Source organism: Falco punctatus (assembly GCF_963210335.1).
Source record: "Falco punctatus genome assembly, chromosome: 1".
Lineage (NCBI taxonomy): Eukaryota > Metazoa > Chordata > Aves > Falconiformes > Falconidae > Falco > Falco punctatus.
The window spans coordinates 118,824,857-118,845,089 of NC_137580.1; the positions used below are offsets into that span (position 1 = coordinate 118,824,857).

At 50.8% G+C, this 20,233-nt stretch overlaps 2 protein-coding genes across 4 annotated transcripts in view; one reads left to right on the top strand and one right to left on the bottom strand.

Moving 5' to 3' along the window:
* The first annotated feature begins 103 nt into the window (after positions 1-103).
* On the top strand, positions 104-8,783 carry CDK3 (cyclin dependent kinase 3). 2 transcript variants are annotated; one of them, XM_080388367.1, is made up of 8 exons: positions 104-441; positions 554-2,002; positions 2,827-2,904; positions 3,287-3,407; positions 3,939-4,109; positions 4,539-4,640; positions 5,400-5,603; positions 6,001-8,783. In XM_080388367.1, the coding sequence occupies exons 2-8, from the start codon at positions 1,875-1,877 to the stop codon at positions 6,124-6,126; spliced, it is 930 nt and encodes a 309-aa protein (XP_080244493.1). In that variant the 5' UTR covers positions 104-441; positions 554-1,874; the 3' UTR covers positions 6,127-8,783. The 2 variants fall into 2 exon arrangements, with proteins under 2 accessions (XP_080244493.1, XP_080244492.1); XM_080388366.1 differs by having other exon boundaries at positions 104-2,002.
* Positions 8,784-10,620: 1,837 nt separating this feature from the next.
* Positions 10,621-20,233, bottom strand: part of EVPL (envoplakin) — a 28,160-nt gene continuing 18,547 nt past the window's right edge. For both annotated transcript variants that reach the window (XM_080393456.1, XM_080393457.1), the window contains exons 15-22: positions 18,899-19,077; positions 18,325-18,463; positions 17,465-17,658; positions 16,791-16,941; positions 16,132-16,215; positions 15,936-16,046; positions 15,256-15,348; positions 10,621-14,405 (exon numbers count right to left, since the gene is read on the bottom strand). In XM_080393456.1, coding sequence (XP_080249582.1) covers positions 10,956-14,405; positions 15,256-15,348; positions 15,936-16,046; positions 16,132-16,215; positions 16,791-16,941; positions 17,465-17,658; positions 18,325-18,463; positions 18,899-19,077 — 4,401 coding nt within the window. In that variant the 3' untranslated portion in view covers positions 10,621-10,955. The remainder of the gene's footprint in view (positions 14,406-15,255; positions 15,349-15,935; positions 16,047-16,131; positions 16,216-16,790; positions 16,942-17,464; positions 17,659-18,324; positions 18,464-18,898; positions 19,078-20,233) is intronic.

Consider the following 20,233-nt stretch of genomic DNA (forward strand, 5'->3'; position numbering starts at 1 on the left):
CTAAGGCAAATGCATTAGGCCCTGCAGAAACCCATGGGTGATGTGAGAAAATTTAGCAAAATGCAATTTTCTACCTTCTCCTAAGCATGGAGTGCGTAAGGAAGTGTTAGGCTTTGAAAAAGTTACAAGAAGAGGAGATGAAGTTACATCAGAGCCACTCTGGTTTAAGAACATGGTGCCAGGCCCACCTAGCAGAATTAAACCATCAACAAAAAGACAAAAAAATCACTAATGTAGGATGAGAATAAAATGTTAGTGCAAGAGAGAGAAGGCTCCTGTGCTGCAGGAATCCCTGGATGTGGAATGAACTGGGACTGTGGTTTGCGGGAGAATTCAGCCATCTACAGCCTTTTCTGCTTTTGGCTCAGATTTTCTGGTGAAATGTTCAGAAAATAAGGACTGAAGCCATACAATGCACAGCAGCAGATCGAAATGCAACAGGTATTGGCAAAGTCCCCTGTTCCCAAGAGGCTTGATTCGAGGGGCTGAGATGGCTCAGTAGTTACAGTGCTTGCTATAATCTTTAATCGCAGTTATGTTTTTCTTCACGCAGTGACAGAGATCCAAAAGCCCTGCCTTGGCACACTCTCTGTTCAACCCAAGTCCAAAAACATGATCTCAAGAGGCAAGATTTTAACCTGGTTTTGTAAGAGGCAATGATGAGTCTGTCGTAATGTGTTTATGTTTACACCTCATCTGCTGTCTGTTCTACCTTCCTTCCCACGCTTCAATTTTATCCAAATGGCCAAGCTTGCCAGAGAGTTGGGAATATCCAAGATACCAGGACTAGGAATATCCAAAATACCAGGTTCCTACAAGTGTTATGAAAAAAAACCCACAAACCCAACCAGCCAGGAAGAGGAGGGCAAATTTGGCAATGACTCCGGATGGAGATGTGAGTGCAAACTCAACTTCACAAGCCACTGGAGAACCCACACAGGAGTCTGCCGTGGCTATGTGGATGCCTCTTCAGCCACAGAGCAACTACTCTTTGGTTCTTTCAAATCAGCAAAATCAGGATCAATTTTAAAAAGGTTTTGAGCCAGTGGCTCAGCAATGAGCTCATTCCTTTTTAGGTCACTTAAAAGTTGGGGTCTGCACCGTGGACCCACATAGTCAGTGGGCTGCCATGTCCTGCTGTGCCCACCCAGAAACATGGAGTCCCCAAGCCCTCCAGAAGACAGTCCCTGTGGCTCTACCTTTCCTGGTACCACAGTGCATAATATTATTTTAATCTTGTCTGCTGTCAGCTGTCAAGTCAATGATTAATCCCTTCCAAGGACACCTTCCAAAAGGCTGACCAAGCGGTGCAGCCCACAGAAAGGAGGTTCAAGGGACAATTGCACAAGACTCGAACCAAAACCAACAAACCAAAACCAACCTAAAAAAAAAAAAAGGAAAAAAAAAAAGACATTTTTGCTGTGTGTTTGACCTGAGCGTGTCCCAGGGAGCCCTAATTATGCACCATGTCCCCTGATGCCAGGCACTGCAGAAATAGCCAGAGAGCTTCCCTTGGCCCTGTGCAGCCCCTCTGCCTTTCCTGCAGGCCCAAAGTGCCTCTTTACATCCATTTTGCTCAATTTTTGCCTCAGCCAGCACACCACACAGCCCAGGCCCCAGAGCCACCAGCCCTGGGCAGCTGGTGCGTGGCGACCCCCAGCCGCCCCCAGACACCCCCAGCCGCCTCAGTTCAAGGCAGGTCCCTAAGCTGAGGGAGCAGCAAAGGGGGACCCAGACCCCAAAAGCAGCTCAGGGGACACACGGGGAGAGCAAACACTTTCCGTGCATTTGGCTTCCCCGCCCCCCCTTCATTTTTTCTCCTCAGAAAGCGGCGCCAGCCACCCTTGCTGCCGTCGGCAGGCTGAGGCAGCGGCATGGACACCTTGCAGGAGGTGTTTCAGAAGGTGGACAAGATCGGGGAGGGCACCTACGGCGTGGTGTACAAGGCTCGCAACAAGCGCACAGGGCAGCTGGTGGCCCTCAAGAAGATCCGCTTGGACTCGTGAGTAGGGCAGAGCCGTGGCCCTGGGGCCACCATGGCCTGGCCTAGCCCAGTGCCCACCCAGCCTGCCATGGGACTGAGCAGGAGGGCCCTGAGCCCAGCCCAGCATCCAAAACGGCGCTAGAGGCTCAAAAAAGCCTGATGTGAGGGGAAAAAGTATTCTACCAGCTCCTGCAAGCAGCTAGGGCCTGGCCCAGTGCTACCTGGCCCTGGTTCCATGGTGGCGCAGGGCAGGGGGAAGAGGCCACCATTTTGGGAGGTGGCCTGTGCCCCAGGGCTGTGGTGCTGGTGCCTGGTGAGGCTCAGCCTCCCATCAGGGTTGACTTCAACCCCTCCAGGCTGGGGACTGAGGAGATGAAAGCTCGTTACTGATCCCCTGGGTCGGCCCTGGGCTCTTTTGTTGATGAGCACTGCTGGTGTGGACCAGGGGCCATGGTGGTGGGACTGCACCCCATGGTGGTGGCCCCTCGGGGTGATGGAGGTGGGTGCCTGAGGGGCAAAGAGCTTTCATGTCCCCACACATCCAAAAAGCAAGGCTTGGGCATTTAAACCATTGTTGTTTCTTCGAATGTACCTTCAGGTGCTCCCAAACAAGCTCTGCCCAAGAGCTTGCACTTCTAGGTCACTCCCTCTCCTTCCCTGTGCCTCCATTTCCCTCTGCCTCACCCCAGCCTCACGCACGGCTCTGTCCCAGACTCAGAGTGCCTGGTATGAGATTCCCTCAGGTGATGGGGTACCATGGAGGAGAGAAGGGGCACAGGGCCTCAATAGGCTGTGGGATCCCACTGGGGAATGGGGTACCACACAGCCCATCTCTGCTGCAGGGAGATGGAGGGCGTCCCCAGCACCACGATCCGAGAAATCTCACTGCTGAAGGAGCTGAAGCACCCCAACATAGTCAGGTAAGACCTGGATGAATCGTCCACACAAGCTCATTGATGGGCTTCTGCACGGGGAGCTCTGAGTACAGGCAGCAAGAGAGGTTTTCCTGTCTTCCCCTGACTGCACAGACAGAAGCAAAATAAACAGAAAAATGCAGGAATCACTTGCATTTCCCTGGCTCACAGCAATAACTCACAGCACTGCTACTTCACTCCAGCAACACAAGCTGGTCCAAGATGATGCTGCCCCATACTATTTGCTACTTATTTATATCTGCCTGCCTCTGCTCCAAAGGACTTGAAGAGCAGAGGCAGCTGTGGGAGGAGGGATGTTTGTGTATTTGCAAAGGTCTGGAGAAGGTGCTGAAAGGTACTGAAGGGAGCATTTGCATTTCTTTTACAGGCTCCTGGATGTCATACACAGCCAGAAGAAGCTCTATCTGGTGTTTGAGTATCTGAGTCAGGACCTGAAGAAATATATGGACTCATCCCGAACTGGAGAGCTTCCTTTAAGCTTGGTCAAGGTACAGTGTGGAAGGAGTGCTAACAGACAAGGCAGAGAGCATGTGTTCTTGCTGCCGTCTGCTGGGCAGCGCCAGCACTGAGCTGCTCTTACCCAGACTATGTCTGGAAGAGATTCATCCTTGGCTGGAGGCATTCACCCTCAGTTCTCAAACATTTCAGCTGGGAAATCCTCGTGGCACTATTGCTCAGCGTGTTTATTTCCCAGCTGTTTCCAGGCTCTCCAGCCCATCTCACTGCAGAACAAATTGCTATTAAGAGGACAACTGAGGGATCTATTGCTAATTGCCTTTGTATGGAGTAATGGATGGGTAGAAGGGACTGCCAATGGTTGGATTGGAGTCTCTCTGTCCCCATGTAGGGTGGGAGAAAGTTATTGTGCATCTCTAGTGTCCCACAAGCCTGGCATTGCATTATAGCAAGGTCTTTTTTCCTATTCAGGTCTATAAATGATCCGAAGTGTATTGGTTCACACGGTTCAGCTTTCAGAGTGGTTTCATCATGGTCTTGTCTGAAATCTTTTCTCTCCTTAGAACTACCTTTTCCAGCTGCTGCAGGGTGTGAGCTTCCTCCACTCGCACAGAGTCATCCACAGGGACTTGAAGCCGCAGAACTTGCTCATTAACAATGCAGGAGCAATTAAGCTGGCTGATTTTGGACTGGCAAGAGCTTTTGGAGTCCCCCTGCGGACATACACTCATGAGGTATTGTTGAGGCTCCCTACCACCTGAGAGCGGGGTACACAATCCATAGTGGGTGAACAACAGCAACATGACAAGTTACTCATTCATAACTGGGCACAGCTGTGCCCAGTCATGTGCTCTTAACCTAATCCCCAGCTAACAAGTTACCTCATGTCCCCACAAAGTGTGCTGACTGCTTTTACCCTAGCCTGCCTGCAAGATGGGTTCCCACCTTCTTTGCACAGGGTATATTTATTTGTTCCAGAGTGTTCTGTTGAAGAACGATCTGTTAATCCCAATCTTGCTGTCACTAAGGCATCTGCTAATTCAGCATGGCCTTGACACACTCTTGATTTGTACAGTCACTGCATTACAGCTAAGAAGAGAGGATCCCATGCCTCTGGTTTCACCCAGGGAAATGACAAATCTCGTTTGTTGGTTCCTTACCAGGTGGTGACTCTGTGGTACAGAGCCCCTGAAATACTGTTGGGATGCAAATACTACTCGACTGCTGTGGATATCTGGAGCATCGGCTGCATCTTTGCAGAAATGGTAGAATGGGTTTAAACAATCTTTTTAATGAGCAGGGAGGATGGATCTGCAATGGGAAGTGGGGAAGGAGGGACAAGACGCAGAACATCTGTGGTACTGTGGTCCCACCCCATGCTGGTTAGCTGATCCTAAGCTGCAGCCTCAGAAGGAAATCTGCCACCCTCAGGGGCCTGGTGGAAGGCGAAGAAGCCTCTGTAGTCTGGCTGCAGCTCCAGGTGCATGGGAACGTGATGCCTCTTCTTGCAGATGGGGAAACTTCAGTCTTATTGCTGCAGCATTTTGATCCTGGGAGGAGATGGCTCTCTTGCTGATGTCTTCACAGTGGGCTGTAGAGAATGAGGACTCTCTCAACATGGCAAAGTGGGTCTCCTAGGGGTCCATACTCCACTTTGAAAAGCTCTTGTTATCCCTGCACTATGCCTAGTTCCCAAAGCCCCCAAACTGCAGATCAGCAGAGCTTGGGCAAGTAGGCAGGGAGGGAACTAGCTGGCAAGAGTGGCTGTTAGGAAACTGGAGACAAAGAGGGATAAGAGACTGGCTGAAAGAGGGACAGCCTCAGGGGAGCATGGATCCATGGAGAGGAGCTGGAGACAAGCAGTCAGACACCTGTGACTTTCCCAGTCACTGCCTGGCAGAACCACTGCATTGTAAGGTCTGTGCAGTTGCTTGCATCTGCTGGAACAAGGGGTTGCTGGCAGTGGGAACTGAGGCACGCAGCTGATGGAAAGCTGGGAACTGGCACTTTTCCCCCCCCTGCAGGTGACCAGGAAGGCTTTGTTTCCAGGGGACTCTGAGATTGATCAGCTTTTCCAGATCTTTCGCACCCTGGGCACTCCCACTGAAGCGACCTGGCCTGGAGTGACCCAGCTGCCTGACTACAAGGGGGACTTTCCCCGATGGGCAAGGAAAGAGCTGAAGGAAATTATTCCCAACTTAGATCGAGATGGTAGAGACTTGCTGATGGTGAGTGAGGGCTCAGAACAAGACCTGGGAACAGACAGGACCATTTCATACCGGGCAAATAATAGGGATATTTGGGACTGACCTACCTGGAAGTGGGTTAGCTAATCTGGCTCTGATGTTAATCTCTGCAACTGTAAAAAACACCAAATCATTAAGTAGGGCTCAGTCCTGACTCTGAAGCAGGGCTGTCGTTGTGGGTTCCTCTAGGAAACCACTGCATCAAGGGTCAAGAAAGCCTTCTACCATAATCCCCACAGTAACTTCAACTGTGGGTTACTCCCAAAGCCCAGAGAGCTGAAAGCGGGATGAACGCGAGCATCTGGGCCCAGCCACGTGCAGATGGAATCGATCATTTGGTTTTTAAAATCCTAAATCTGCTGTGGTTTTCCTCTCACAGCAATTGCTCCTGTATGATCCCAGCAGGCGCATCTCGGCCAAGACAGCCCTCAATCACCAGTACTTCTCCTGGAGAAGCCCTCGGAGTCCTGAAGAGCAACGTGCGCTGCAGAAACACCGCAGATGAGAAGACATAGGCCTCCCCACGCACTTGCAGCTCCGGGTAGCAATGCAGACCTGGTTTTGGGCATTTAGCAGCGGGCTGGCTGGAACCCAGGGTCACTGCTGCAGAGCCTGGAGGGGGACATTCTTGTGTTTAGAGACTCAGCCTGTTGCTGGGGGCAAGTTTGTCTGGGCTACAGCCAGTAGAGCCGTTTTGAAGAGGTTATGTGCAAAAGGGTGGGAGGCAGTTTTCAGCGTAAAACTGAAATGTAGATGAGAGCATCTTTCAGATGTTTGTTCTTGCGTTAGTCGGTAAGATAAGGTGACACACAGTGACGTCTGTCTGACAGACCGGAGCATCCCCGGGTCTGTCGGTGGCAGTTTCTGACGCCAGGGCGTGCTGGAGCTCCACTTTGGGTATGGTAGCACTTCTCTGCTCAGCTCTTTGCTGCTGTTAACAAAGACCGGGCTTGTCAGCACTAAACAAGTTCTTTAATCTGAGCTGTTTTACAGAGCTGACGTTCTGCTGTTTCACAAGCTGAAGAGCACTGTCAGGTGTCTTAATTTGTGCTTTAACTAGGACCAAGAAGCCAAAAGGTTCAATTAGCATAAAGCACTTGCTGCACGCGGCTGGAAGTGGCTAACAGCTGAAACTGGCTTTCTGTCATAGGTCCAGACATAACGCTGTTTCCTTCACTTTCTTGTCTTGGAAATGTTTTTGCTGTTCAAATGTTTGGAGAATTGTCACTAACTTTTGGCGTGGTTTTGACATAATTTTTTTTTCTTTCAGTACAGAAAAAAATAAAGGCTTTTCATTTGTTCAGAAACTTCAGTGTTTGTTGTTTGGCACGCCCCATCAGGCTAGTGGCACTGGCTAGTCTGGCTGGTCCTTTTTTTCCACGGAGCATTTCTCCTTTCCTCATCTCCTGCACTCTTTTCTTTTATCCTTTCCAGCCCAAATCCTTGGCAGATGCAGAGATGCGCTCTTGATTCTGTTGCAGAAGAAGGGGCTGATGGTTCTGCAGCCCAGTGCTGTCTCCGTATGGGGAAATGGGCTTGCATTCCATCAGAGGCTGCCACAGACCAGTTCAGTTCTACTTACTTAAATACTCAAAACACAGATTTTTAACTTAGGGAAGCCAAACTTCTGCACTCTTGTTTTTCATGCAAGTGCACATGTTCCATCCTAAGAACTGCAATCCTAAGAACTGAAATCAGCACAACGTGACAGCTTTCAAAATCTACTGCATTCCTACAGTTCCATGAAAGATAAACAATGCAGTAGAGGAGAGCAGCGGCTGTACACACGGCTGTAGTGTAAACCTCCCTCCCCACCTACTAGATAGCAGAGAATTTGCACGGGGGAGAGAAATCTTTAGAACGCCTCCCGAAAAAGCCCCTCTCAGCCCAAGCCCTGCCTGTCTAAAGCCAAGCTCTGTTGCTCTCTGGCTTCCTCCATCCTTCGTTCCTTCTCCTACCCAACACAAGGCGGCAGGTGGCTCTGCTTAGCTCATGACATCAAAAAGACCTTTGTCATCCCTATTGCAGCAGCCGCAGCTCCTGACAGATCCCGGACAGTGAAACCCTGGGACCTGTTGCTCACCTCCCTCTGGGCCCTGCCACACTGCCTGGCTGTACTTCCCCTGGAGGTCTAGAAGCCACCAGGACCTGGGGAGCTCGCTTGCCTCTGCAATTTGCACAAATTAGTTTTTTCAGGGCGGATGCGGGTTGCTTTGCTTGTGAAGCTGTTCTTGGGAATCATGCTGGAGTGGCTGCCTGGAAAAAGCCGACTTGCTCATGTTTGGGAGGGATGGTTTTCTGATTGAGCAGGGGAGAGCAAGCAGCTGGGCTCACATGGCAGCTTCAAGAGCCGTATGATGGGAAAACCGAAGCCCTGATGTGCACCTGCAGCATCTCATGGCCTCTCTGTGATAACACCCAGCTCACAGGGGCACATTTGTGACACCTGGATTAATTCTGCTATAGGAATCATTTCCCTGCCTTTGCATACATGTTTTAAAGTAAATTCATTTTGTACAGACAATGCTCCATTGTTTGCTCTGTGCAAACAAATGCTTGTGTTGTACCAAACAAGCCGTTTGCAGAAGAGTTGCTTGTTGTTTGGTTTGGGTTTTTTTAAGCTATCTGCATTAAGAAATAAATACCAAGGACATTCATCCAGTCCAGAAACATGAATAAAATTACTACAGCTCATCTCGCCCAACTAAATGAAGCAACAGGCTGAATTTCAAACATTTATGACCCAACCCCACTGCCAGCAAAGGGAACCAACAACAGCTATGTCGAAATAACTGCTCTGGGAAAGCCAAGCTGCAGTGCCATCGCCCTGCGCCCGGGAAGGGAGGAAAAGCACTACCTGGCTCCTGAGCAACTCACAACCCTGCCAGGCTCTGGGGAAGCCCCGTGGCTGTGTGGTGCTTCCTAAGAGCACATCACGAAGACACCGTATGAGCTGTTTTCTGCAGATAAGGACCCACTTGACAGCAAAGAAAAGGATTTTTAGTGGTTTTTTTGTTGTTGGGTTTGGGGTTGTTTTTTTTTCAGAAACAAAAAGCAGGCCAGCCTTCAAAGGGAGACTGCTCAGCCAGCTAGACTGCCTCATCGCCTCCTAACGCCTTCACCCAGCCCTAGGTAAATACCTCCCACCATGCAGTTAGAGAGCACTTTAGGCAGTCAGTTAATAATTTTGAATAATTACCAGAACTCCCTTAGTTACAGAGCATTCCCCCAAACCATTTAATCAGTACTTCAGGAAAGAGTCACCATGCGAACACTGTGCTGCTTTAAAAACAAGCAGGGGTTTATCTCATTTGCAAGGGGAGCAGGTGGGAGGAGAACCCCACAGGGCTGGGCAAGGGGAAGGCTGGCAGCAAACTCACCTGCTGGGCAGGGCTGAGCTGCAGAGTAGGCAACAGCCCCGCTCCTGATGGATCCTCCCTGCTTCCAGCCAGCCAAGGGGAGCAGAGCCACAGCACAGCAAGGCTGCTCCCAGCAGCTTTGAAGAGCTGGGACCGGAAGACCTGCTGGGATTCTCACTGGCCCAGGGCTCCTTGATTGCACTGGGATGTTATCCTCACCTGGCCACGTTCCTGTGCTCCAAGGGCTGTTGGGCTTGCCCTGGCAGGAGGCCAGGTCAGAGTTTCTCTCCTGATGTGTCCTCTGGTCCATCACAGCCCAGCTCCAGCCCCTTGCTGCTGGTCCAGACCAGCCAGGAGTGGGATGCAATGCCCCAGTAGTGCCCTACCAAAAAGAAGCAGGATAGGGATGGATGCTTTAGGGTGTGTGCAACAGTTTTCCCCATTGTAAAGCAACAAATTGCCCCATGAGGTGGCCACAGATGCCAGCCACAGGCCTGACAATAAACACAGACCCTGGGCAGGTCTTGGACCAGAAACTCTGTGTTTCCATAGCTGGACTCGGATTGTTAATGGTGAACACTGCCTACCAGCAGGAAGGTAACAGGACCCGTGATTGTGCTGAGCTTGCCAGCATGGGAACAGTTTCTTCTTGGAGCCCAGACTTGAAATCCCAGCAAGGCTGTACAGAAATAGAGGCTGTGCTGCTGCTCTCATTGGGGAAGGAGGGAGAGAAAAAACTCTACCCTTCTGGGTTATTTTGGGTTTATTGGAGTTCCTAAACAGTACCAGCTAAAACAACTCCTGAGAGAGGGGAAAGAGCAACTCATGTCAATAGAAAGTCATCTTTCTCATCCCACAAAGCCAGGGGATGCTTCACAGTGGGGTAGATACTAGGGAAGAACATCTGGGAGATGAGAGTTGATCCTTTCAGCAAGGGCTGAGCAGTGGAAGTGACGGAGAAGAGTGAAAGCTCACCTGAAGAAATAGCAAGTGCAGATTTTCCCGTACTGCTGGGTGGATCCTGCAGCCAAGGCCAAGAGCTGTAGAAAGCAACGTCACTGTGGACTGCAAGGATCATCAGTGCTACTGAAGGTCATCCCTTCCCTTGCAAGACATCTGCCTGGTACAGGACAAGCCCCCAGAGTCACCTACTTCAATAGGGTTTGGTTTTGCTTGCAGCTTGGCTTCCTCAGCCAGCAGCTCAGTGAAACGACCCAAGGCATTGTGCAGCCAACACCATCACTGGTTTGCAGCCAGAGGGGCATCAGGGACAGGCAGCCGGGTAGGGGGCGGGCAGGGTGGCTGTTCCATTCGGTAGCTGCCTGCAATTAGGCTGGATCAAACATAACATGGAGCTGCACCCTTTGGCAACCAAGTCCCTCTTTCAGAGGTGTCCAAATGCCCAGGGAGCAAAGTCCTGTTGGCTTTCAGTTTTAAAGACAAATAAAACAAAATCTTTAAAACTATAGATTCACAGGCAGAAAGAAATTTAGGGGGTTTGTTGTGAGGTCAGGGGCAGAAGGGGTCTGCAAACCCTTTGTAGATTGGGCTGCAGGGCACAGGATTGCATGGGAGGAAGCCTAGCCCTGCCTTCAGCCACTTTGCAGCGTCAGCCTGCAGAGACAACACAGCCACAGGGACACACTTTCTATGTTTATTGCATGCAGAAGAATGACCCAACTGGAAAACACCCTGGCTCTTCCCCCTTTCTGGGCATAATCCATTTAACCTACTGCCAGTGGAGTTCTCGCAGTCAGCCCCCCTTTGCTGTCACAGCAGCAGCCGGGGCTCACACGCTCACGCTTTCTTCCGCGCTCGGCCAAGCTGCGTTGGGAAGCAGATAGCTAAGATAAAGAGTATGCAGCCCTAAACACTAGATGCTCTGTTCCTGTGATCGCTGCTGCCTCCGTGGGGAGAGGTGTTTTGAAGAGATGAGCTCCTGAAGGAACCAGATCCAGTACATGCCTGAATCCATTCAATGCCTGAACCGTGAGAGCCTGGGGGAACGGCTCGGCTGGTGGTACCTCTGATACCCCTCCGACGTGGCTGGGAGCAGCAGGAGGCTGCTCAGCGAATCCTTCCGGCAGAGGGCCATGGCCTCCTTGTAGTTTATCTTCTCTTTAGTGACAGGGTCAATGAGATCTTTCTCATAGCTGGACTCATCCTGGAGCCTGTTGGCCAGGTTGCCTGTTATCATCCCTGTCTGGGCAGCTTCCAGCACAGGGATGCGACCTGTTTTCTTGGGATCTATTAGCCCTCCAGTTAGATGCTGGACCTCCAGGTAGGGGAAAGCGGTGTCATTGGTCATCCATCCCTTCTGAACTGCTTCCCCCACAGACAGCCTTCGCTTGGTCACCGGGTCCTCAATCCCTGTGAAAGCCTTCTGGGCATTAAGCAGTCTCTGCATGTAGGTCCTGTCAATCAGCCCCCTCTCGATGGCCTTATGGACTGACAACCGGTCTCGAGAAATGAGGTCTATGATGCCCCCCGTGGCAGCCTGGGCTTCCAGGAGCTTCTGAGCTGTCATGGGATCAAGCAGCTTCTTCGCAACAGCAGTCTTGATGTTGTACTTGGTGTCGGTGGTGGTGTCATACACCCCAGCAATGGGAGATGTGTCCTCACAGAAGCCCTTCTGTGAGGCTGAGGGGAAGAAGCTTTGGGTTTGGTGGGTGGTGGGTGATGAAAGTGGGGATTTGGAGATGATGGAGCCAATAGAGAGGGTCGGGGGAGGCTTGGATTCCCCAGCCACCAGCAAGGCAAATTCAGAGATGGGAATCTTGCCATCCCGGTACAGCTGGTACTCCTCCTTCGTGATCCTCCTCAGCCTTAGCGCATCATCGATGGAGTACTGCTTCCCGCTTTTCTTGTCAAGGAGAACTGAGACTTCCCCATTTGGGCCTAGGGTGGTGACTTCCTCCCAGTCACACTCCAGCTCTTGCAGCTGGATGTACTGGCCTCTGTCTATGATACCTCTCTTATAGGCCTCGTAAGGGGACATATCCTTCCCTGTCTCAGGGTCCAAGATGGAGATCTTGGTGGAGAGGTTTGTCTCTCTCATCTGGGTCTCATGATTGATTTCTTCCCGGTTGACCCTTGACTGGAGATCTCGAATGAACCTCTCCTTGTTGTAGATCTGGTCCTTCTCCCTAAGGATATCTGCCTCCAGCAGAGAAAACTCATGTTCCAGCTGCTTCTTCTTCTGCCTGTCATTCTCAGTCCGTTGGTTGAGCAGTTTGGACTCCTCCCGAAGGAAGAGGACTTTCTGCTGTTTCTGCCTTTCCAGCTCCCGCAGTTCATTCTCCAGGTTGGCTCTCTCCTGGATGGCCAGGTTCCTGGCTTTCTGCAGCTCTGTCTCTTCGCGAGCCCATGTCCTCTTCATGCCTTCAGCTCTCTCGATCTTTTCCCTAAGCCGCCGTACTTCCTCTTCTGCCTTCTGCTTGGCTCCTCTCTCCCTGTTCAGCAGCTCCCAGATGCGTGCACGTTCACTCTCCAGTGCTCTGTCCTTTTCCACTCGAATCACCTCCTTGTAGATGGTCTTCTCCTGGGATTTTGTTTTCTGCAGGACATCAACTTGCATCTGCAGGTTCTTGCATTCTCTCTGCAAGTTCAGCACCTCCATCTTCTCACGGTCCAGCTCCAAGCGCAGGTTGCTGGCAGACTGTTCAAGGACTGGGTCCTTCTCCAGCTTGACCACTTCTTCCATAATGATCTTTTCTTGCACTGGGGCTGGACTCTCCTCCAGCTCCTTTATTCTCAATGTAATTTGTCTCATCTCCTTCTCCAGCGCAAGCCTCTTGCTTCGATCCTCCTGAAAGTTGAGCAACTTCTCTTGCTCTTCCACCAGTGCACGAACCTGCTGCACGTCACGTTCCAGGCGACGCCTGTTGCTCACCTCCTCGTCCAGGCTCCGGCTCAGCCTGTTGTGCTCATCTCGGAGCTTTGGATCCTTTTGAGTCAGTATCACCTCTTGAATAACTACCTTTTCCTCTGGCTTTCGCCTCTCCAGTAGCATGTACTTATTCTGCAAGTCATAGATTGCATCCTCTGCAGCTCTCCTCTTTTGGGACATGTTACGCACCTCTTGATGGAGGCGATCAGCTTCTTTTTCCAAGAGTGGGTCGTTCTCATATCGGATGACTTCCTTGTTGACCAGCTTGGTTTCTACCTTGGATCTCTCCCTCTTCCATTCATCCCTTTCACCCTGCAGCCTAATGAGCTGCTCTTGGGTCCTGCCGTTGGTGTTCACTAGCTCATTGAGCTGTTGTTTCAGCCTGTCAATTTCCCTGAGAATCTCCGGACTCTTCTCATGCTTCACAACCTCCTCTATAACCTCCTTAAGCTCCACCACTGGTTTCTGCGACCTTAGGACATTGAGCTCTGCTAAGGCCTCTTCCACTTCACTGTCAATCTTTGTCCTTTTCAGAGTAACTTCCTGCAGCTCCCTTTTCAGCTGTGTAATTTGCCGCTCCGTTTCAGGATCCACCAGGAAAATCTCATTGACCCTCTCTTTAACCTCTATCCTTGGTTTTTGCTTCTCTGCAATACTGTACTGGCTCTGCAGCTCTCCCAGCTCGCCCATAAGCATCACGTTTTTGCTCCTCTCTTCTTCAATCAGAGCTTTAAGCTTAGAAGACTCTTTCAATAACTCTGGGTCCTGCTCTACCTGCTTCACCTCCTTAACAATAATTTTGGGTTCTGCCGTTTCAATTAGTCTTTCCACCTCCTCAATCTTATTCTTCACTTTCACTATTGCTTCTTCAGCAGACTTCCTCTTGAAGGATTCTTCATCAATTTGTAGCTGCAGGGTCCTAACAGACTTGAGCATTTCTGGGTTTTTCTCTAGTTTGATCAGCTCCTTCACCACCACTTTCTCTCGGATATTGGGCTGCTTTTGCTCCAGCATGTGCAGCTCTCTCTTCTGCTGCTCAAGTTCAGAAGCAGCAGCCAAGCTTTCCTCCCGGAGACGTTTGATCTCCTGACGAAGACTGGCTGCTTGGCTATCCAGGCTTGGATCTTTCTCAATTTTTGTGATCTCTTTGGTGAGGAGCTGGGCAGGAACGACCTTCTTCTCACTCTCCATCTGGGCAAGCTTCCGGCTTATCACTTCAATGTCTCCTTGCAGGCTCTCCTTCTTTTTACCTTCCTCTTCAATCTGCTTTGCCATCCTAGACAGGTTACTCTCCACCTGTGGGTCTCTGTAATATTCTATCACCTCCTTTTCTTCCACTCTTTCAATGGGTTTCTGAGTCTTCAACATTAGCAGCTTGTTTCTGTGCTCCTCCAGGTCTTCTTCAATCTTGGCCACTTTCCTCCTTTCCTCCTCCAGCTGTGATTTCAGCCCCTCAGTTTCCCTGCTTGTTGTGGCTTTGTTTTCAGATTGCTGGGTTCCCTCATGTACAGCTTCAATGTCCTCATGCACTTCCTTCTGCAAGGGCAAAGGGGAAAAAAAAAAAAAAAAAAAAAGAGAAATGCAGGGAAACCAAGTCACTTTTTGAATCTGGTGCAGAGGCCTTTTTCATGACAAGGCATGGCAGGAGACAGAACTGGTACAGAATCCCCAGGGAGCCTCCAAATAGGGCTGTTTGTAAATGACCAGAGTGGAAACATTCCCACCATCTCAAGCAAGTGATTTGGTGTGTCTTCCCCTTGTCTTGGAGATGCTACAGCAGCCCACAGAGGGGCTTTGTGCTGCCTTGTTGTATCTGCAGCTGAAGGAGGGTAAGGTGGCCAGTCCTGTCTGCACAGCTGGTTCATGGTGGCATCATGGAGCATCCCAGTTCCATCCCTTGTCCTTCCTGAGCACCCTGAAAGTCAGCCAGACCAGGGACCTTTCCTACAGGTGAATCAAACCCTAGAATGGCATAGAAGTCCTATTTCTTGGAAGTGTTTCCAGAAGGCTGCGATCACTAAATTCCAGCCACATCCAGACATGAATCTGAAATTCTCCGTCTGTGAATGTTGATTAGATACAGATGAGAACAGGACTTAAGAGCCCTCATCTTTTTTCCTAGCATGAACTAGAGCTTCGGTAAAGGGGTGAGGGCTCACAGAGGTGATGAAAGTCACGACCTGAGGTTAGTGTCAGTGAAACTCTGGTTACTCATGGTCTTTTTCTCACAGGGGTTTCCATTCCTGTCCTTCCTTACACCTGATGGGGAAATCTGGGGAGGGGTGGGGGGATCCCAGGCTGAGCAGATTGCTGACAGCTTTGGAAAGATCATTTCAACCGCCAATCTAGAGTGCCCCAAATCTTGCTATGAGCTGTTAACCGGTACCTTCTCAACAATCTTCTTGGCAAACTCCAGCCGAGTGAGCTGCTGTTTGTTTTCTGCTGCCAGCTCCATGTAGAGCTTGGTTGCATCATTTTCCTGAAAAAGAAACAGCAGTGAGAGCCTTGCCCCTCACCCTGACACAGCTCTGCTGGATGGCACACTCTCCCACCCCTCCTTTGACCTGGACACACTTTGTGAACTGTACTATTCCAGGGATCAGTGTCTTCACATCTGACTTTCTAGAGAGACGCAGATCCTGCCCCCTTTATCTGCACGCCTGGCAGATGCCTGCTAGCTTACACAGGGTCCAGACTTCCAAACGCACCTTGGGCCACGGAGAGCAGTTGGCAAATAGCCCAAAGGGTTGCGGGAGAACTGAGGTTTAACTGGAAGAAGCACCCAGGAGCTCTGGCTCAGTCCTGCCCCCGCACACCTACCCTGTAAGTTTTATCTTCACACACAATATGGTAAGGAGGCATCACCAGCAATCTGAACCGAAGGTACCAGACACCCCCTAACTCTGGATCTCATGTGCTGCTTTGCCCTATAGACAAAGAGATCCCTGATGACATTTGACCTTGGGATTAGGACCATGATCAGAGTGGATTAAGGCCTTGCAGAGGACACGGGACTTGGGTAAAGAGCTAGGCAACAGTTTCCATGCCTTCATCTTAACGTTTTACCTGGGCCTGGATGCTTTCTTGTAGGGGGGTCACACGCAGCCTCTTTGCAGCAGAGTCGGTCAGGGTAGGGTCTAGAGAAGAGCTGTACTTGCCTGCTTGGAGTTCATAGTCCTGTTCAAAGCAGAAACAGAAGCATCAGCTGGGATCTCTTGGGTCAGACACTAAGGGGGTGCTACATGGGAGAACCCAGCCATACATTGAGTGTGGACTGCACGTTCCGGGATAGTCTGACCACTGCGTTCTTCTCTGGCTCCTTGCTTTTGATCTCCTCCACCAGCCTCTGCAGGAGACACACACGACTTTAAGGACTGGTTGAAATACAGCAACACAGTAATACTCTTGAAGCCAAGAGCAGTAGCTCAGCCTAGTACTGGAGGGAATGGTGGGAACACAAAGACATTTAGAACAGTCTCTGGGGCTTTAGAGGTTCTCAGCAGCACTCTCACCCAGGATCTGCCACACTGATTTATCACAAATGAGATAAATACTGGCCGACACAGAGACCTCCACATCTCATCATCTGAGATAGTCAGCTTGCGATCTGCTCAAGGAGAGAAGGATGCATGACCCAGATGCAACATCTCAGCCCAAGGTGCAAGCTTTCAGGGTCTGGGTGCGTCCTCTCGGTGCAGAGGATATCAGCCTGGGGGTGACTAGCTCAGACCAGGACACCAGCGGCATAGATGAACACAGTGGGGCAAGATACATCATGTGAGCTGCAATCTATTGTCTCCTTGTTCTAGTTCATTCGCTGTGATGGGTGGAGCACGCAGCTAGGAGCTAGTTGGTGTTATTTTGCATACTGTTCACAAGCAAATTCCCCTAACAGGTCATGATGCCTGCCCTGGAACACACCTTCTGTGCCTGCAGCTTGTAATTGATCTGGCTTGGCCCATCGGTGGTCTTCACTTGGTGCCTGGGCAGGTTGTTCATCCAGAACATCAGGTTCTCATTGGAATTTTGGAACTGCTGGTAGGTAAGGCTGATATTTCTGAGGGTTTTCTCTCTGCATAGCACAAAGATGAACAGGAACATAAAGGGGAAGGGCAAAGATTCACATGCAAGTTCCTAAAAAGACACTATGGTGAGAATGTCACCACAACAGACACCAAGATAACAAAAACAAGGGGGTGACAACTGGTCCCTGAGTGGGGACCACAACTTGGTGTATATCAGGTTTGCTACTGCAGCATGAATACAAATTGGGAGACGAGAGAAGGAAAAAGGCAGGCAACCAGCAGCAATGCCTGTGAGAAGTGTTAAGCACCGGGGTCTCTCTGGGTAGGGTCACTGGGTCAGGCAAAGGCCAGCAGTCAGCTACTCCAGACTGCCTTCTCGCAGCTATCTGGAAGCTCAGGCCCGTGCTGTGGATAGGAAGGTGGCAACCACACGGCAGGACAGACCTGGTCCTCAGTATTACAGAACAGTGGTCAGGATCAGGGTCCTGCAATGAAGGATGTACGCTTGGGACTCAGATAGCGTGGACCAGCATTAGTTAGAGGAGCAGAGATGCTGCCATAGTTCCTCACCGCTGATCCAGTTGGTCCGCAACAGCATGGTAGCGATCATTGAGGAGCTGCACCTCCCGCTTCTGCCGGGGCAGGTCAGGGCAGTACTCCTGGAAGTTGTTCTGCACGGCGCTGCAGCTGTGCTCAGCGTCCTTGAGCGCCCGGTTAAGCTTCAGCACACAGTCCTCTTGGGCCACCACATCCCTCTTCATCTTCTGCAGGGGAAAAAAAAAAAAAAAAAGACATCTCCAGGTTTGCATCAGTCAATGCACCAACCAGAAGCCGTGCACTACCTGGGGGCTAGTCAGGCTCTCCAAGACAGACATGCAACGTGGAAGAGATGGAGCAGTGAGACTCACTCAGTAAAGAAGCAGGAAGCAAGGTGGGTTGGATGGTGCATGCAGCAGAAGGGAGAAGTTTTGGGGGTTGATGTGCATGCAGCAGAAGGGAGAAGTTTTGGGGGTTGATGGTCGGGGTTGGAAGGGACCTCTGGAGATCATCTAGTTCAACTCCCCTGCTAAGGCAGGTTCTCCTAGAGCATGTGAAGGCAAAAAAGGGTCACTGAGCGCTAAGGATGGGGCAAGGAGATCAGGAGCAGGAAAGAATAGGGATGGATGTGAGGCAGAGCAACAGAGGTTAGATGCTAAGGGGTTCATCGTGTATTTCAGGAACCCCAAAAGTAACCCGAGAGGGACAGAGCTTTTTGCTAGCCAGCGAGCGCAGGTCAGCCTGCAACACTAACATAAAGCCTTCAAGGAACAAGTCCTTAGAAAGGCTTCATCACTGGTGCCTCTAGGTGCTCAAATAAGCAAAGTCCAGCTCTCCCCACTGTGGCTACCAGCGATCTCCCTTCCTTAATGAAAAGCCTGATGTTCCCCTACCTGCAGATCGTTGGCCCGGTCCTGCAGGGCATTGGGAGATGCAGGAATGATGCTATCCTGAGCTAGCTTGGCCTCAAACGTGCTGACAATCTTGTCTGTGTTCTCAATTTGAGTCTCCAGGTTCAGGGCAGCCTTAGCCCTGGGTAAGAGAAAAATGACAGGACGAGGTTAGCTACAGAAGATCCCATTCTTCTCCTTTCCTCTCTGATTTTGCACATTTAAGCTTATTTACCATTGAAGCTTCTGCAGCATAGCAGAGAACAAGCAATATCCACACATAACCCTGTCATGCTGCCCAGAAATCAGGTACGTGGCATGTCACCACACAGCAGAGCTGGGACACACCCCCATTGCGGTGGATTTTCCACAGTGAGGGGATCACAGATTACATACAGGACCTCCTTGAGAGGTGTCTTTGATGATGGATGGGAGGTTTCCAACCTGCACCAGGCTGGATGGACCTCAACCAACACCCAGAGAGACCAGAAGAGTTTTCTCTCATGCTTCTGTGTTGACACCTCTGTGCAAAGACTTCCATCCCTCATCCCCATCAGGCCTTGCCATCATCACTCACTTCTCGTTGTACAGGCTGGAGAGCATATTGACATCGTTGTATTTGCTCCTGAGGGCATTCAGTGTGACGGGAAGCTGGGACGCCGAGGTGCTGGTGGGTTTCTTGGAAAGGTAGGTCTCACACTCCTTCTGCAAGGCATCCTTGGCTGCCCCCAGGTTCTCAAGTTTCTTTGTTGTTTCCTGGCACATCAGATGGGAGCAGAGTCACCCAACGCAGTCATAACAGTGCTGTTGCGAAAAGGTGTCTCCCCCAGGGGCGGATTTTGCTGTGGGGCTAAGGGTGCGGTAGCCCTCTCAGGAGGAGCTGGCCCTCGGGCCACAGCCCCATCCAGACTGCGGCTGTCTGGCAGTGGCAGGGTGTGGGAAAGAGATCCGCATGGGCAGTGATGGAAGAAGCCTACCTGCCTGGGTCTACGCTCCTGCCAGGGCTGGGTAAATACCCACAGATGAAGATGTAACAAGCTGAACTAGTACAGACCCAGACCTTATCCCAGAGCAAAGAAGGGGGGCTCCAGGGCGCTGCCTCTTTTCCTGCCCCCCCTCACACCTACCAGTCTGCACTCCCCACCAGGTGAGCCTAGTCTTTGGATTAATTCCCTCTCCCCGTAGTCTTTTATGCTACAAACTTGAAAGTGAGGGGTGACAGCATCCCCACAACAAGGCTTAGGACCTTCCAGGACTGGTCCACAGCTCTGAAACAAATGGACCATCTTGCTGCAGAGCTGAGCCAAGGAAAAAGCCTGCGATTCCCGAGGGTTTGGTTTAATGTCCCATTTCAAGGGCTCAAGCCAGCCTGAAACCCTTCCAACTGCAGTATGGTCTTCTTTGAAGCACCAGTTGTCATCTCCTGCATAATTCTTACGTCAACCTGATGTTGGCCAAGGAGACAGCACTACCGAACTCATCCTGCCATGGTGAAAATTTATTAAATGGATTACTGCGTATGAAAAAGTCTTTGCCTTTAGTTAGGAATCTAACTCGGACAGGGAGCTCAGGGAGCTCAAGGACAACTGTAATGAGCAGCTGGGGTTTGTCCTGAGCCCCCTGAACAAGCAAGATGTGAGCAGGACCATCCAGACAATAATATTGTGTGCAGCTGCGTCATGACGGTAACTCCACCACGCTCGGGCATCTGGCCAACATCCTTGGCATGTGTGAACCTTATGAAAGATGAGACAGTGCATGCCTGCACTTAGCCTAAACTTCAAAGTTTACATACACTAGGTATGTAAACTATTTTTGTTTTTCACTGAGTATAAAGGCGGGCACGCTCTGGGACTGGGCAGAAGCCTCAGCTATGGATGGAGGCACCATGTAGGAATCTTCCCAGTTACCG